Below are 17,234 nucleotides of genomic sequence, written 5' to 3'. Positions count from 1 at the left end.
AAACCTTGCTTTTCAGGAAAAGTAATACATTAACAGTGTAATATATAAAAGATTGATTTTATTAATTAATTAAACTTCCATATCCGTAGTGTTGCCACTTCCCAAATGAGTCCTGTTTTGAGTTTCTGCTTTTGCTTGGTTTATTTTAAGTAATTTCTAAATAGCATAAATCAGGAAAAATACTTTTTATTCTTAAAACCAGTCCAGGTTTAGTCTTAACTGTAATGATTTAACCTTACTTTAACCAAAAGAAACTGTTCATAATAGACAAACATAGTTAGAGAGGTATTTCAGGAGTGCTGCAGTAACTCTAGCTGAATAAATTGTCTTCAATTGCATGCAGAAGAAGCGTCTGCCTTCTCTTGGAAAGAACACTGAATCTCTTGGAGAGCTCTGGCTGGGGCTGCTGCGATTCTACACTGAGGAATTTGACTTCAAGGAATATGTGATCAGCATCCGGCAGAAGAAGCTGTTAACCACGTTTGAGAAGCAGTGGACATCCAAATGTATTGCCATCGAAGGTACTCCTCTGCTGAATTGAGTTTCCATTCATGAGGAGTAGGAAACTGTTGCTTGAGAGGCTGTTCTCTTTGCACAGGATCTTTATGTGAGGAAACTACAGTCAGTGTTTTTAAAAAACCAGTGTTTTAAAAAAAACATTGTTTACAAGTCCTCACAAGCTCACAAAATTGATGAGACTCATAGCTTTTACTAAATGTCAGTGAATTGTTCTTCTTACTGTATTATGGTTAGTCACAGTTTTAAAACTTACAGCATTGCTTTGCTATAATCTACTCTGTGAATGCATTTGAAATGGAATTCTCTGCATTAAAACCAAAAATTCTGATGCAGCATATTTTTTCCAACTCTGATTTTTTTTCTTCCTTCTTTGTGCAGATCCTTTTGACTTGAATCATAATTTGGGTGCTGGAGTCTCTAGGAAAAGTAAGCAATTAATGTCTGCTGATGGCTAATGTTTGCTGAGTTGTGCCTTTTCTGTTGTTTTCCAATAACTTTGTCTTTCTTCAATAGTGACCAACTTTATAATGAAGGCATTTATCAATGGGAGAAAGTTATTTGGTACCCCATTCTACCCAGCTGTTGGAAGAGAAGCTGTAAGTTCTCAGAGTTTTTAGTATGTTTTTAAATTTTCTTTGTCCACTGAGTTGATGCACCCAAGGCAAGTCTCTTGTATGTATTTATCAATTTGGTATGCACAATATGTGTAGTTATACTTTGTCTGCATTAAATGTACAGTTTAGTACTGGGCTCCTGCAATATAAAATTCAGAGGAGTGGTTGGATGGGTGATGAGTATTATTGGCAGGTTTGGGAAAAGTAAGTTTAATTTGTGTTTTGTTTTTTATAAAACCTCCCACTGTATGATGTTAAATATTGCAGAAAACTGCAAATTTGGCTGTAAAACTCAGAAACAGCTCTAGGAACTTTACTGGCTCTTCTTTACTAGCTGAAGAAAACAGATCCAAGAGATGCTACATTCTATTTATTTTTCCACTTGGTGGAGATAGTAAGGATTGCTGCTTAAGCAAGGAAAAGGATGATGATTGACTTTTTTTTTAACAGTTGACCTTTAAAATCTGTGTAGTGAGTCAGGGTGAGGAATGCGTTCATTCAACATCATTTTGGAGAAAGTACTGCTCTGTGCTACAGGCCCCAGTCATTGATGTATAAGAGACTGCTACTTTTTAAATATGAGCAAATAAAATACTATAATTAGTATTTTTAAGATCAACTTGGAAAGGTATTTTCTAAAACAATTCACAGGACTGTTCTCCCAGTAGCTTTGAACAGAACTTGAATTTCTAAAGGATTTAAAAAACCTTTTGAAAGCTTTTATTTCCTGTCATCCTTCCATATCTTCTTTTTTCCATTTGCTTGCTTTATCTGTGTTTTTCTTCTGAGTTTGTACCTCCATTTCAGTCTTTCAGGCAAGACAGTACTTTCACAATAATTCTGTTGCTCAGAGGCTGTAACCTGTGGGCTTTGTAAACCTTTGTGCTGACACACATCAGAACTGCAGCTGTCCTGAGCAAATTCCAGGGGAGGGGAGTGATACAGGTCAGTCTGCAGATGCTCCATCTGTTTCCCACCTGAGCTGTGTTCTGTCTAAATGGATGTAATCATTTCATCTGGGAAGGGACATTGGGTGCTTTGAAAAGCACACAAGTACTGACTCAGGTACCAAAATAGATCATATGCAAAAAAATTGCCCTCTTAAGAGTCTTTGAGGATGCAAAAGGTGGGCAGCAGGCTGGAGCCTGGATAAGCTGTTCTGCAAATTCATCCTCTGTCCCTGAGAGCAAATAGCCCTTTTTTAGCCCAAACTGCTTCATATCTCTGAAAAAGCTGCCATTATCTAGGGGAAGAAAAGGGCCAGGTATAATCTCAGAAGTAGTATCATTCAGGGAGCAATAAGAGATGAAAGCTGACAATTTTGCTTTCATTTCTCAGTCTTATAAGTGAGTGGTTTATATATTTTATCTGTCTGATGTGTTTTGATAGGAATACTTTTTTGACTCAAAAGTGCTGACAGATGGGGAATTGGCACCCAATGACAGATGTTGTCGTGTCTGTGGAAAAATTGGTCACTACATGAAAGACTGTCCAAAGAGGAGGAGGTAAGTAATACACAAAGCTATTGGGAAACCTTTGAGGTTAAATCATGAGGGATTTGGATATTTGAAGATTTAATGGAAATGAGAAAATTGCTAAATTGCAGAGAAAATCAGAGCTTCGTGTCTGATCCTCAATTCCCCATCCTATTTTTTGCTTTTCTTAAGAGTTTCTGATCATCACTTTAAATTTTAAGTGTTTATAGAAGCACACACAGAGTAAAATCAACAGTCCATAGTATGTTCATATGTAGTTAAGCTCAACTTTGATCACTAAATTATCTTTGTGTAGTGTAAATTCAGATGGAGAACATATTACCTGGCTGCAAAATTTGTCATGTGTTAAAATGGATTTCCTGTAGTGATCATGTGCAGAAGACAGGATTGAATTTGAATTGTTCTCTAAATCTGATAATGTACATCTGCAAGGCAGGTAAAAGTTTATTAAAATAACTCTAGGATTAGTTAAAATGTAAATAGTTAAGGTGCATTTCTGTAACATCATACTAGTGCCAGTCACTTGGTGATCTCGCACTTGTACATTAATTTTATTTAGGAATTTTGGGTCCAGGACTCCTGCAAAAGGAGTCCCTGGTATGTGCAGGTCAATCTCTCCAAAGAGAGTTTAGCAGGAATTGACAGAGAACATGCACTCCTCACTTTTTACAGCTTTGGCTATTTAATGACCCAGTCAGCCTAGGTTGTCTGGCTCCTGCTAAAGCCTGTTGAAGCCCTCAGAATGCAAATTAATCTGGGCTTTTTCATGTACTCCTTATGTTCAGTTGTGTGCTCCATAATTCTTCAAAGGGTTCTTGGTCTCTTCCTGCTACAAAATTTTTATTTCCAGCCTTTTGTTCAGTCAGAAGAGTTCAAGATACATGAAAGTGCACTGGAATCCTGTGGTCACAGGTGGACTATTTCTTTCAGATGCTCTCTGTACAAGTACTAGCACATGGAGTTGCATCACCTCTTTCCCTACATCTGCCTCAGGAAAAGAAGCTGTGGTCTGCTCTTCACACAAACTGCTACTACAGCACAGCCACACAGAATCTCTCTCAGATTGTATATACAGCTCCCAAAATAATACTAATATTTAACAATCCTACAGATATCTTGCGGAAAAAGACCTTTACTTCTTGTCTTGGTTCCTGATCACTAGTTCTCCTGCTGTATTAGAACTGAGTGTTTGAAAGGGCCTCAGTGCTTTGCTGTACATCCTGTCTGGGCTCAGATGCTGACAGAGAAATGTGCCCTCTCCAGTGAGGGGGAGGTTGTATGAACAAGCTGCAGCTCACTTGTTTTGGGTATATTCTGACTCAGTGGGATTGCTGCATAGAACTGCTATGCTGTGCTATCCCCAGCTACCTGGCAGGCTTAGGCTGCTTAACTGCAGGCATAGTTCTGCTCTAATACAGTCAGACAGCTTTTGGACAGGTCTCAGGAGCTTCTAAGTTCTTAAAGTTTATACAGGCTATTAACCAGCCCAGAATCTGAAAGTGTCTTTTGGGATTCCTGAGATGTCTGTATTCTGGTACAGCTGTTGGTTATGTAACCATTTCCTTTGAACATAACAGTGCAACAATTCTACAGAGATGATGTGTTTGTGTGTGTGTGGTTTTGTGATACTGCTAATAAAAATTATTGTTCAGGTTGAAGAAAAAGGAGAATGAGAAAGATGATGAAAAAGAGGTGAAAGAAGATGACAGAGAAACAAGAGAGAAAAGGTGTTTCATCTGTGGGGATGTGGGTCATGTTAGGAGAGATTGTCCTGAATTCAAACAAACCCGTCAGAGAAATAATAGTGTGCCAGGTAAGTTAGTTTATGTGTTAGGATAATTTGAAAGCTGTGAGATCCCTTTTCTCTAGGTTTCTGTACAGACTTGGTAATTATCTTTAAAAAAAAAAATCCTGCAGGTGATATTTCAGTCATTGCAAATACAGCTTTTAGTCTGTGTTGCTTTTCTTCAAGGGGAGTAATGCCTCCTGAAGTATAGTCTTTGCATGGGTGGTAAAAACGTACTCAGCAGTAAAATACAGTGTACTTCAGGGTATTGCATTATTTGTCTTCCACTCACAATGGGTGCATTTAGAAACAGTAGTAGTAATAATAATAATAATTGAATGCATTTCCTGTTCCAAATGTTTCTCAAATGTTAGCTAACCCTCCGTCATCTGTGAGAGGTAAGTAAATGTATTTTCAGCAAAAATCAGCAGTCTTTCAGTAACACCTAAAAAAAACCATACAGATGAATTAGGCTAGATCCAGCTTTCAAATTACTGGTAGTACTTAGAGAAGATTAATTGCAAACCCATTCAAATCAGGCCCTTGGGTGCCTGTGATAATTGAAAAAAGAGGAAAAGTATTCATAAATGAACTTCAGAGAGAGCCTTGCTTCTGTGTTCTGTTATCCTTTAGTCTTTTTTTTAGTTTCCTTTCTTTGCCCAGGAGTTTCTGCTGTTGCTATTGCTATTTAAAGTGCCACTTCTTACAGCAGTAATGTGGAAACCTATATAAAGTAGAGCTTCAGCCTGATAGCAAAGTGAGCCTTGTTCCTGCTAGACTTTGTTTTACTCAAAAATAGATTTTGTGTTTGGCTCCTATACCTATTAATGTTGTGTGCTGCCAGTAGAGGGAAAAGTTTCCACTTAAAGGAGAGCAGAGGTTAAAGTGATTTACCTACTCTGTGTCACATGAGAGTTAAGGTATTGCTGACTCCCAGTTCTGCTCATTATTCTGTCACCTTGTGGGTTTTATTAACATTTCTGTTCCTTGATCAGGCACGCAGCTGGTCCGGAGCATGGTAAATTCCCAGCTGGTGGCTGTGGGCCAGCAGCAGGTGGAGCGACCCCTGCGCACCAGGCAGTCATCAGAATGTGTAAGTTCTGTGAGGGGGGACTGCAGGGAGCAAAGCTGTAGCAAACTAGCTATGCTGGGAACAGGTTTGCACAGTTTTTTCTCAACAGATTCTGCACTTGATAATGACAGTGTTGCACTCTGCCAATTAGTGAAACTTTGATTTATGATGTGCTGTGTCTTGGGGAGCATTTATGGTTTTTCAGTATGGAAACCTCATAGTCAAGTTTGATATGAGATACCTTGCGATTCCGAAAGGCCAGATTAAGCTAGGATGCTTTTCAAATTCTCATTGTTCTGGCAGTGCTCTGGAGTTACTAAGGGAGATGAAGCATAGCTCATTGTTAACATGCTGGAGACTTAGGTTACTGACAACCGTGACTCTTTGTGGTTTAAGAGATCTGTCTTAAGGGACTGTAGTGAACAGACACAGAACACAGCTAAGTCATACTTCTATGAAATGCCTGCCAGAGCAGACTAGAAGCACAAGCAGAACAATGGGGAAATTTTTGGTAGTTTTATGCTAGAATTTGTTCAGGTCTCTATAGAGCTACATAAAATGTGTTTAATCTGCTTCTGAGTGGATATGGTTAGCAGAGGGTATTTGAGCAAATACAGCTGTTGGCATTTAATATTTTTGGAGCAGACAGTACAGCAGAAATGAATTTATTTTAAGGTGTTAGTCGGAGAAGCATGTGCCTCCTAATGAAACTGGCAAGTAAGCAAATACAGTAATCAGGGCTGCTGATCACTAATGCTGTTTGTTCAGTTTACTACTTTCCTAACTGATCAGCAAGCATTTCTTGGAATGCTGGCTCCAGTAACAGAGACCTCATGACTTACAGTGTGCTTCTAAAGAGAGGCTGATACAGTCCTAATCTAAGTGAAGGGCTGAACATGCCACAGGAGTATTTTTTTTAGGAGCCATATTTTTTAGGAGCCTCGGGAATTGAAGCTAAATGTGTGGGTGGACTCAGGACCAGACACATCATGTGCACATTCTTGTGTCACCTGGATGTCATGGACTCTCTGTGTGTTGCATGGTTGTCATTTGGCCAGGATTTCTTGGTGAATATGTTCTGTCCAGGAATTGTTTGAGAAGAACGGGAAGGGGGAATATTGATGGAGTAAGAGGGAGAGAATGGGAAGCAGATCTAGGCTGGAGTGTAATATGCCTCTTTTCCTGCTGCTGGCACATCCAGTGCATGCCTGTGGTAGGTTAATATCTGCAGGAATGTTTGTGGTCAGTGCATGTGCTTTATTTTTATAACATTTAAACTGTTAAACCAGTGATCATCTTTCAAATCCCAGGTTTTACCTTCTCTTCCTGGTTTGATAGAAAGGTACAGGAGGCACTCATACAGGCACAGCTGGAATAGCAGCAGGGAGCAATCCCAGCTTCTGGGCTCCAGCTTTTACCCTGGCACAGACACACAGTGTGCTGCTAGAGGGGATGCTGTGGCATGGGGAGGTCCTGCAGACACCTCTGGTTATTGGAGACAAGTGACTGCCAGTTTAAATGGACAGGCAATAGTGATAAATCAGGGATAGTGACAAGCTGCAGAGACCTATAACTCCAGGTGTTCAACAGCAGCTGAGGCTCTTGGAGCTTGGCTGGCTGCTGTAGTCTCTGGAGAGAAGTCAGTCTTAGGGGGAGAAAGAGATCTGAGATTTAGGTCATCCTCTCTGGTTTAGGTACCTGTCTCATTTGAATGTCTCTGGAGGCACTCATTCCATCAGCATCTTGTCTCAATGCTTAAAACCAGAGTGGGGAATCCAGACAATGGCATTAAGTTTTGGCAGATGAACTGAGTAACTCTTTTCCCAGCCACCCAGTTCTTGAAGTACTTCTCTGTTTAGTTGCAATTCTAAACAGATAAAATAGCCTCATGCCTATTTCTGTTGCTGGTGAAAGGGAAAGTTTTGTAAGAACTCTGCAAAGGCTGTAATAATTGCTATTACTGTGCCTTTAGCCATAGCCTAGCACCAGGATATGAAGGTTGAAACTGGGTTTTTGGAATCTGCATTTCTTGTTTAACAGATTTTTTTAAATGGTAAAAATATTAGGAGCTTACTTTGGAATTACTTAAAAAACTGCAGTATTAAGAACCACTGTATTTAGAAGTAAGGCAATTAGTTAATGAGATACTGGGCTGTAAATAAGTAGGATAGGGAAGAGACTGATTAAAAACTAGAAACAAGTGTGTGTGGAGTCTAATGAAGAGCTTGGGGCTAATGTTTGCTCAGAATGGTGTTTCTGATGGTGGGATGTGCCACATTACGAGTCCAAATTATCTGTTGGTGAAAGTCACTGTCAGTTGACCTGCACTTACTGAAGCCAACAGGAACTTGGGTGCAGTCTTTGGGGTGTTGCTGGGGAGTGCTTTGCCATTTTATGAATAGTCTAACAGTGGGTGCTTATTAAAGAAAACACCATTAAATAGCCAGTGAACTAATCAGAAATTCATACTTTTTTTTTCCTCCAGTCTGATTCGCATCAGTCATCTTATTCTCCACAACCTCAGCAATTCCCACAGAATTCCTCTCAGCCAGCCTCCATTAACCAGACTCAGCCACAATCAATATCCCAGTCTAAGCACGTTTCTCAGCCACAGCAGGGTGCACAGCCACCCCATCAGGTCCAGCTGCCTTTGTTTAACTTTCCCCAATCTCCCCCAGGTCAGTATTCCACCTTGCATAACCTGGGACTACTTCAGATGCACCATCACCACCAAATTCAGCTTCCCAACACTTCTTGGCCTATTCATGGGCCTGTTATTCACTCGGCACCGGGTAACCCTCCTCATTCTACAAATGTTCCATTTTCTATGAGATCTGGCAGCAGCAGCACCACAAATAACCAGAGCAGTGTAAGCTTGAATGATCCCAGTATCATCTTTGCACAGCCTGCTGCCAGGCCCATGGGAATCCCCAGCACTTCTCATGAGGGACACTGGCACAATCCTGTGACTCCAAACTCACTGGTGAACAATGGCACTGTGGGGAATTCAGGTAACTCTTCTCTGTTGTATCAAACCTCTCGCACTTTGTGTACAAGTGTTAAGTGTTACAGGAACAGCTAACTCTTTCAACTTGTTTTATAAAAAAAAAATGTGATGCTTAAGAAACCAAATCACGCCTTTCACCTGTCTTAACGTTTTCATAGGAAAAAAATTAGAATCGATCACCATAACTTTTAGGCATTAGTCCTGTCTGCCGTTAATGACTGTGCAACAATGAGAAATCCTGCATTCAACTGAGAAACCTCCTCATCACTGTTTGAGTCACTCACGTTTCTGTCAATGTGCTGACAAATAATGGATTCCTTATATCAGACAATCATGGAAACATTAAGGTTGGAAAAGACCTCTAGGATCAACACATCATTGCATAATTTATTAGATGAATGCTGAGGTTGCAAACATGAACTTGGAGACTGGTAGAATTACAAGTTGAATATTGTCTCCTCACCTTCAGTATAATATAATATGATCTTATCCATTCTTTTTTTCCTATGGTTTGTCCTGCCACATTTAACTTCCATAATCTCGATGTTGATTCCTGAAAATACATTTTCCTGTGACAAGTGGGCAACAGCCTCTTGCCTCATAGCAAATCCAAGTACACTGGTGTGTTTGAGGCTGCAGAAAAGCAGTATACAATGATTAAAGCCCATTCAGTTTACTCTGCAGCATGAACTGTGGCAGCCCCTGAATTTTAACTGTTAACCTTTATATCATTAATCATTGCAGTGGTCTTCTGATTTATTCTGAGTGTGTAAGTCCTTCTATGTTTAAAAAAATAAATCCATAATACAATATACTGGTGCAGTTGTTCATCACAAGATGAAAATTCTGAATCTCTTGCCCAGCCTTTCTCTGCACTAATAAGGTGATTGTCAGTAACAGTAGATTTTCAGCTGGGTCAACAGCTGTGGATGAGGAGTAATTCACTAATGGGCTTCAAATACATGTTAAGGTCCTGGAGATACATGCTTTTCTATTTAAAGCTTTGTGGGGAATATATTTTAAAGGATACAGGAACTCCTACCCATGTGTTCTGTGTGTCTCCGGTGTCCTCTGTCCCTATCTCTCCATTTCTGATCTTCTCATCTGGCCCCTTCTCCAGCTTTGTCTTTCCCTCAAGCAGCTCCTTCCAATCCACATCTCCTTACTAAGGTAGCTGCCTTCTTTCAGACAAGCTCCATAAATTCTAATTCCTTCTCCATTCTCCCAGGTTTCTTGTGCTGTCAGTCACAGTATTTTTTTCCCATCCCTCATCTTCCTTCAATTTCCAACCTCATCACACTCCTTTTCTTAGATCTCAATCATAGTAATTTTCCTCTTTGTATTTGAATCAGTTTTATTTCCTTTTTGGCTTAAATGCCATTAAGGTGGGTACACAGCAGAGATGAGCTGTCTCCTGTCTGTTTGCAGCCTGGTTTCTTACCTCCTCAGGACAATTTGAGAACAAGCTTGAGGAAACTTTGTCCTGGCTCACATAACCTTGACTTGGAAGGAGCTACTTTAATTTTCTTTTCAGCAGACAACTGATCAGAAGTAGGATCATTAGAACTATCAAGACAGACAACTCTTTTTCATGCATACTCCAGAGCTATGCCTCGTGTTGTGGGTCCTGCCTCCTTGGATGCTTGATTTCTCATCCTTAATGTTGCAGTGATATCAGAATTGTAAATGGAATAGCTTTACAATTTGTATATTTATTTCCAAAGTTTATATTTTTCTCTTGAAAAATCATTTTTTAAGTCAGTCCAGTAATCTAGATAGCAAGTTTCTTAAGCATGGAAGTATTAGTGGAATTCCAGTGTACATCTGAGAGTTATTTCTTGCAGTAGGATAATAGCTTTCATGTCACAGCTCTGTCAGTGATAGTGGATATTTGTGTGGGATCAGATAGTAGTAACATTGTTCAGACCTTGTATTTTTCATCACAAGACATAAAAATAGTGAAATCATAGCTCTTGATTTTAATATTGATTCATCTTCTCTCTTCCAAATAATTCTATTATAGTGAATAATGAAGTAATTTAGGTGGTAATTTTTACTGATGTACATTTAAAAAGAAAAGCAGTACATCAGACTAATCACATTAAGTCCCCTGCAAACTGTTATTTAAGATGTAAATTGTATTTGTGACTTACTGTTTAATTATTTCAACTTGCAATGTGCTTTTCCCTTTCAATTGAAAAATAGATCAGGGTTTCCAAGGACAGTTTGGTAAAATGAACCCTCCTTCTGTCCCTTGGGACCATGGGACCCCTACCCATTTTCCTCTCCTCCGAGGAGCGTGGCCTTACAATATGCCTCAGAACTACATGCAGCAGGGAAATGCCAGCTACCCACCGAACAAACCTTTCTACCCTCAAGGTACTAGAACCAGTATGTGAATCAACAGCTCATGCAACATGTCTCTGTACTGTCTCAAAGGCTTTAAAAGCCAAGGAATCATGTGTCACTCACTAGGCTCCCTGGAACCATAATGAATCCCAGAGTCAAATGAGCGCTTCAGCTTCCTCTATGGATGAATGAAAATCTTTGTGGGAGGGAAGGGTTAAAATAAAATTCTGAAATCTGAGCCAGTTTGCAGCCTGTTGCACTTCCAGCCTCTTTTTCCTTGCTGCTGCTGCTGGCTCACTGCAGCGCTGCCTCTGCTTCAGTAGAGGTTAAGATGTTTGGCCCATGATCATGTTCAGAATATGAAGAAATTTTTGTCCCAATTCACTTTATTTGGTTTTTGTATGTTGCTTTGTAAAATGACTTACATAGATAAAAACTTGCAAGACCATAGAACAGTTGAGGTTGGAAGGGCCCTCCGGAGGTTTAGTCCAGCCCATCCACAGTCAGAGCAGCACTGACTGCAACGTTAGATCAGGTTCAGTTCATCAGGAAACTGGGAAGGACTGACTTGATTTCAAATCTGATGTTTATGAAGGGTAAAGGTGTCCAGGATCTGGCAGGATGGGGAAAGGCTGTAGGAAAAAGACCTCCACTACCAGAGAAACGATGCTCAAATTTGACCTGCAGGATGTGCAGCTTCCATATTGCTGGGGTCACCTGCTGTAACATGAGAGATACGGGCTCCAAGTCCTTCTTCAAAATCTAATCTGTTAGCTCTAGCAGGGTTTCCAAGTGAAAACTAAATTTACTTAAAATCCTGAAATTATTTTTGCTAAATAACTGAAGTAATGCAACAAAATGATGTATTGATGATTCTTAGGGAATTTTGGAGATAGGATTTAAGTAATTCTGCATTGTCCCATTAAATGGGGTAGTTGCACAGATGGCATTTGTGTCAGTCTAGTAAATGGCTTTATTTTTAAGTTAGATTAGTACACTGAATATAGCCAAGCACTGTTAAATATGTGATTTGCTGAAGTAATTGTAATCCATTTTCTTTTAGCTGGTCCACTGATGCAGAGTAACCAGCGGTTCTCGCTTCTGTCTCAAGGACACCCACACTTGAATCTGAATTACATTCAACAGAAAAAGTGAAATTGGATGGGATTGTGGGTGGGTGGGGGGAGGGGAGGAAGAAATTCAGGTTCTGATTTAAAATCTTAATGCAACATGTTTAGATACAAGATTATTTAAGACTGTTTTTAAACTGTATCATTTGTACATAGATATGAACTATAGTTTTTACTAGTATCACAAAACTGAGTGATACAAATTTCATCTATTTTATTACCCTATTTTTAAGGGGAATTGTGTTTTGTTTTATCTTGATAAACTGTAAAGAGAGAATTTTTAAAATTAAGTTCTTTATTTTCTATTAGCTGTATTCATACTTTGGTTGCTTCAGACTTTATATATATTGTTCTAAAAAAAAATAAAATTAGAAGGGGATTTCATGTGTTTAAAAATTTGTCACTTCTATTCTTTACAGAACTATGTAGTGCCAAAAAACTTTTTAAAAAGAAAAATAAAACTGCAAAAAAAGGACATAAGACTTTTTCCTCTTCCCTATTTGTATGCGTGCTTGCTTTAACCAGAATAATAAAAATGGCTTTAATGTGGAGATCTTGGAAAGATGAGCAGTTTTAACAAGTGATACAAGCACTAGACCTCTCCATGCTGGTGTTGTTGCATGTGCTGTTCACAGCCCCTGTGTGTATTATGCTTGAAGGAAGAGCACACCTGTTTTTCTGTTTATCAGCTTTGCAAAATAATGTGCAAAGACTCTGGAAACTTAGGCTGTACTGGGAAGCAATTTTAAAGAGGACTTTCCATGAATGCACTAGGCACACTCTTTGTGTTGTCAGCACTCCCAGGGCAATATGAGAATCCTGAAACCCTAAATGCAGTGTTGAGGGATAAACCTGCCCGTCCCTGCTCCTGAAGCAAGGCCATGAAAAAAAACATGGTACACAAGGGCTTAACACAACTGATTTCAAATGTAGTAAGAGGAGAATTGTAGCTTCAGTAAGAGCTTAATTATTCTAAATCTAAAAAACTAACTTCACTCAGAGAAGGTAGAGCTGAACATCATGGTGTCAAATTCTGTTCCCAGTCACAGGGAGACCACAAATGATGCTCAAAGTAGTGTTGTACTGTCTTTAAGTATATTGAACTTCTTACTCCAAAAGAATGAAGCAGTGCTTTGTACTACTTGAACCTTCTGAACTCTCTGATGGCAGCATCAGAAGCAGCAGATTACACTGAAGGGTGATTTTTACAAAGGTCCCAATGACAGCCACGTCTTGGAGAGCACTTTAGAGTGAGCTTTTAGTGAACACACTGGATGTTGACAGCCTTGCTTCCTCTCCTGTACTGGAGCTCTCAGAGGCCAGGGCTGGGAGCCCTGCAGTGTTTGTGACTGAGCACAGACTTCCTTTGGCACTGGACTGCAGGGACAGTTTGACAAAACAATGCTCTGATTTGAGAATGAAGCCAGCTTCAACCAGGAGACATCTCAACAAAATTTTATGAAGGAAACAGCCAGGAGCTGTTTAATGACAAACCTTCCTTTTTTTATTGCTCGTCACTAGTTTTTACAGGCTTCAAGAAAAACAATTAAAAAACAATCTTCAAATTCTATTACAAGGATGAGTAACTAACTACATAAAAAGTATCCTTAGCTTACCTGTAATAAAAAAATCCAAGACAACAAGTGAGAATGATCAAAGAAAGGGACTGCTAAAGCAGCCAGTACAGAGCCAGCTGTCCTGTAGAGCAAGTAGGACAGCATTAGACTGCAGTTCAAAGCCCTTAAGCTGGGAGCTGGGTTTAGTTTGTTATTCATTCCCTCGCCGACTCTTTTTGTGACTTTTCTTAGATCTGAAACAGAAAAAAACCAAAAAGACAACATTGTAAAACCCCCTTCAACTCCCAAATTGCCTTTAAGAAATAGGCCAAGCCTTTACCTTTCAGGTGATTTGGAATGACTTCGGTGTCTGTGACTACGGTGATGCCCTGTGAGATATAAAGGCAGTAGTTATTTCAATTGTCACTGGAATTCTTTGTATTACTAATGCAATGTGCTTCTAGTGACCAAGTATGCTAGATAATGCCAGAACAACCCTAGCCTTAACTAAGCACTCAAATTAACCTCCTGGCAAGTATATCAAAACTTACTCAAAACAATTCTGCAGCCATTAATGGAGTTCTCCAGCTGTGCTTTCATGTAAGCAGAAGTTTTATCAGCCAGATTTAGCACCTGTGCTACCATCTCGATATGGTGACATAGATTTTTCTTGCAGTGGATGTAATGCTGCTAAAGACTTTCCAGAGTTAATCTGGAAGTGACAGAAATACCTGGAGATTTAGATCTCGATCTGTGGCGCCTCTCCCGGGATCTGCTCCGGTGCCGTCTCGGGCTTTTGCTGCGATGCCTCTCCCGGCGTGGTGATGGGCTGAGGGAAAGGCAGCTTGTAAGAGAGCTGTACTAAAAATGCACATTGCTCAGCTTACATAATAGAATTAAAGAGTACCTTCTTCTCTTTGGAGAGCGGCTGCGCCTGGAGTTGGGGGGGAAAAGAGAAAATCACTAAAAATCATTAGCAGAACAGCTGTTTCATTTCCCACATCCTTCAGCAACAGCACCAGGGCTTCTCCTACCCCCCGTTAAAGTGGTTTTGACCTGCACAAGGACCTGCTTCAGGACTCTGAGCAACAGAGGCTACTGTTGAGTTTTTCCTGGCTTCTTATCAGTAAGACGAATTAACAGGATTTTCTCTGCAGCCTGGGGCTTAGATGAAAAAACACTTGGTTCTCCTTAACATCTTCACTGTATTGTCAAATTTAGCTAAAGCTGGCTAGCAAGTTGAAGAGCTAGAGAAGGACTGGAGAAACAGGCAGAAGGGCTGACTGTGTCTGTGCACTGCAACTCCACTTCAGGAAGCGCTAAAGGAACTGGGAGGTGTGAGAGGTTCTGGCTGAACTGCCACCTTCACTGCTGTGCTTCAGCCATCTGCAGCACACTAGGTAAGAACACTGCTCAAGGAAAGAGTCACCACACCTCCTTGGAGACCTGCTCCGGCTCCGCCTGTACCGCACCACTGGCGATCTGCGGGGTTTGTCCAGGTCCCTGTAGCCCCTTCTGCGGTGGTCAGGAGATGGGATCCGTTCCAGCTGGAAACAAGAGGGGAGAGGGGCTGTAAGTGTTGTTTCAGCAAGGTTTTAAGCTATCGGTAAAGATTTCTGAACAATTAATATAAATTGCAAAGGCATGCAGCCAAGCTTCCCCATCCTCAAGTATTTCATGTTCAGGAGTGAGTGGAACTGCCCAAAACTGCCAACTGGAAATTCAAACAGCCACTTCTCATAGTGTTGGTTCTGAAGAAGTACAGCAGCACTGACTGATGGTCTCAGGACCTTCCATCATCACTTTTAGTTCTCTCCTTTACATATGCATGTAAAACAATTTATCTAAATATGCTTAACACAGAACAGATACAGATTTGTGGAATTCAAGAGACAGAAAAACTTGACAACTGCTTCAGGCTCTAAGTCCTCACAAGCTGCTTATATGAAAATATGTTATGGGGAGAGGTAGGAGTTGCCAGCAGCCTCCTGGTGCCTCCCCCCTCAGATATTTGTCACAATAAAGTGTTCTAAAGTGGTTCAGCTTTAATTATCCCTTTCTAAAACAGTTCACCAACCTTTTCATCTTCTTCTTCCTCCTCCTCACTAGACTCTACATCATCCATATCTTCTTCCAGAGCACTAACACGAGGCTCGAGTTGCTCAGCTTCTTCCAGAACATACCGTTTCTAGGAGAAATTGCAACTTTATTCAACATAACCCAAGTAAGAACAAACACCTAAGGAGGCAACCACAGTTCATACAACAAGCCAGCAGCCAATACAACTACTGAACTTGATGCAGTTAGGAATTCCATAACCATCCACATTTCCCAACCTGCAGTCGAGGCAGGATGATGTCGCAAACACGTTCCTCATGGAGTAGCTCATCAATAAATTCATCCACATGCATCAGCTCGAATTCTGGGGGTGAAAAATAGCATTTAAAAGAAAGAAAATTAACACTAGAGACTGAAGCTGAAACACTTCAGACAAATTCTGTCATTCTGGGCTGGTTATGCCAGAGTTTTTAAAATTTACATTGCTAAACAGAAGTAAAAGTGTTTACCCCCATTTCTGTTCTGACTTTTAATTTTCCGATAGTCATTGTACAGTGGCTCCAGGTACTTGTAGCAATCAATGGCAGTGCCTGTCAGTCTCATGTACAGTGCTCCAAGCATTCGGACATACCTGGAAAGGAAACCTTTTCATGGATCTTGGCTTCCTGCACACTTAGCAGTTTGGATAAAAAAGAGTTTTTCCCATAAGTTTCTGAAGAAAATCAGTACACTAGCCAGAATACCCAACCATTTAGATTTACTCCATCACTTCCTCAATAATATCAAAAACATACATATATTTTACATACATCATGTTTGTATGGAGGCATTATCACTAACTAAAATGGAAGAAATACTGAAGAAAAAGTAGATTAACATGAATCCCTTAATCCAGCTCATTCCAAATACTTCAGGCAGAGGTTTATTATCACAGAGAGCACATGCCACAAAGATGAGCCCTTTCAACAGACCAGGTGACAAGGAGAGCAGTCTTGAAAAGAAGAAAAGCTTGGTTTTGAGAAAGCACGGTTCATCAAGGCCCATTAAGTGCTAAACCCTGAACTGAGGTTTCCCTGGCTGTTTTGGGCACTTTCCCTCTGTACAACAATCCCACAAGAAAGAAATCACACTACAACTTACTTGAAGTCCTCGTTTTTTATGAACTCCACGATGATGTCCTTCTCGGGCTGGATCTGAAGCATCTTCAGCGTCAGGCACAAGAAGGGCGTGGGTTTAATGTTCCCTCCATAGACGCCCCCCACGTACTTCAGCTCCATGGCCTTGTCCACCACCAGCTCGGCTGCGAGAAGGACGGGCCAGGCCGTCAGCACAGGCTCTCCCCGGGGCCCCCGGCCCGGCCCGGCCTCCCGCCCGCCATACCCGTGAGCCCGAAACACTCCTCCTTCCAGTACTTGGACTCGTAGATGCGCGTGCGGATGATCTTCTCCACCAGGTACTGCGGGTTGGTGCCGTGGATGCTGTGCGCGTCCTTCACCGTGCGGTTGGCCATGGCGGCCGCCGCTCAGCCCCGCTCCCGGCCCCGAACTCAGCCCCGCTCCCGTGAGGGGCCGCGCCGCTTTCCGCTTCCGCCTGCGGGGCGGGGCCGCGGCCGCCTCCCCTGCGGGCGCCCGGCACAAACATGGCGGG

General features: G+C 41.0%; 2 protein-coding genes across 4 annotated transcripts in view; one reads left to right on the top strand and one right to left on the bottom strand.

The window, feature by feature from the left end:
* The window catches only part of TUT4 (terminal uridylyl transferase 4), a 36,473-nt gene extending 24,018 nt beyond the window's left edge, over positions 1-12,455 (top strand). Inside the window, exons 21-29 of one of the 3 annotated variants that reach the window (XM_042030702.1) lie at positions 344-521; positions 898-945; positions 1,033-1,115; positions 2,523-2,638; positions 4,282-4,442; positions 5,411-5,508; positions 7,973-8,498; positions 10,700-10,873; positions 11,907-12,455. In XM_042030702.1, the coding sequence (XP_041886636.1) occupies positions 344-521; positions 898-945; positions 1,033-1,115; positions 2,523-2,638; positions 4,282-4,442; positions 5,411-5,508; positions 7,973-8,498; positions 10,700-10,873; positions 11,907-11,998 (1,476 nt within the window). In that variant the 3' untranslated portion in view covers positions 11,999-12,455. The other 2 variants (XM_042030703.1, XM_042030704.1) reach the window with 2 other exon arrangements.
* Positions 12,456-13,454: 999 nt separating this feature from the next.
* On the bottom strand, positions 13,455-17,176 carry PRPF38A (pre-mRNA processing factor 38A). The gene is made up of 10 exons (XM_042030705.1): positions 16,968-17,176; positions 16,728-16,887; positions 16,097-16,218; positions 15,866-15,951; positions 15,607-15,717; positions 14,964-15,076; positions 14,437-14,463; positions 14,261-14,358; positions 13,870-13,918; positions 13,455-13,783 (listed from the first exon to the last, which is right to left on the bottom strand). Exons 1-10 carry the CDS (start codon positions 17,095-17,097, stop codon positions 13,741-13,743), a joined length of 939 nt encoding a protein of 312 aa, XP_041886639.1. The 5' UTR covers positions 17,098-17,176; the 3' UTR covers positions 13,455-13,740.
* Between the last annotated feature and the right edge of the window lie 58 nt (positions 17,177-17,234).

Source organism: Corvus kubaryi, unplaced genomic scaffold (assembly GCF_017639235.1).
Source record: "Corvus kubaryi isolate FWS band 111438036 unplaced genomic scaffold, C.kubaryi_AGA036_p1.0 37334, whole genome shotgun sequence".
Taxonomy (NCBI): domain Eukaryota; kingdom Metazoa; phylum Chordata; class Aves; order Passeriformes; family Corvidae; genus Corvus; species Corvus kubaryi.
This window is presented reverse-complemented; position numbering and strand designations above follow the sequence as displayed.

What these genes read in the sequence shown, in the direction of transcription:
- PRPF38A (XM_042030705.1), bottom strand. Translation starts at nt 17,097, where the DNA reads ATGGCCAACCGCACGGTGAAGGACGCGCACAGCATCCACGGCACCAAC. An exon ending in ATAAAAAACGAGGACTTCAA is followed by an intron (nt 16,219 to 16,727) that starts GTAAGTTGTAGT and finishes TTTCCTTTCCAG; the next exon opens with GTATGTCCGAATGCTTGGAG. An exon ending in CGGAGCAGGTCTCCAAGGAG is followed by an intron (nt 14,464 to 14,963) that starts GTGTGGTGACTC and finishes CCCCAACTCCAG; the next exon opens with GCGCAGCCGCTCTCCAAAGA.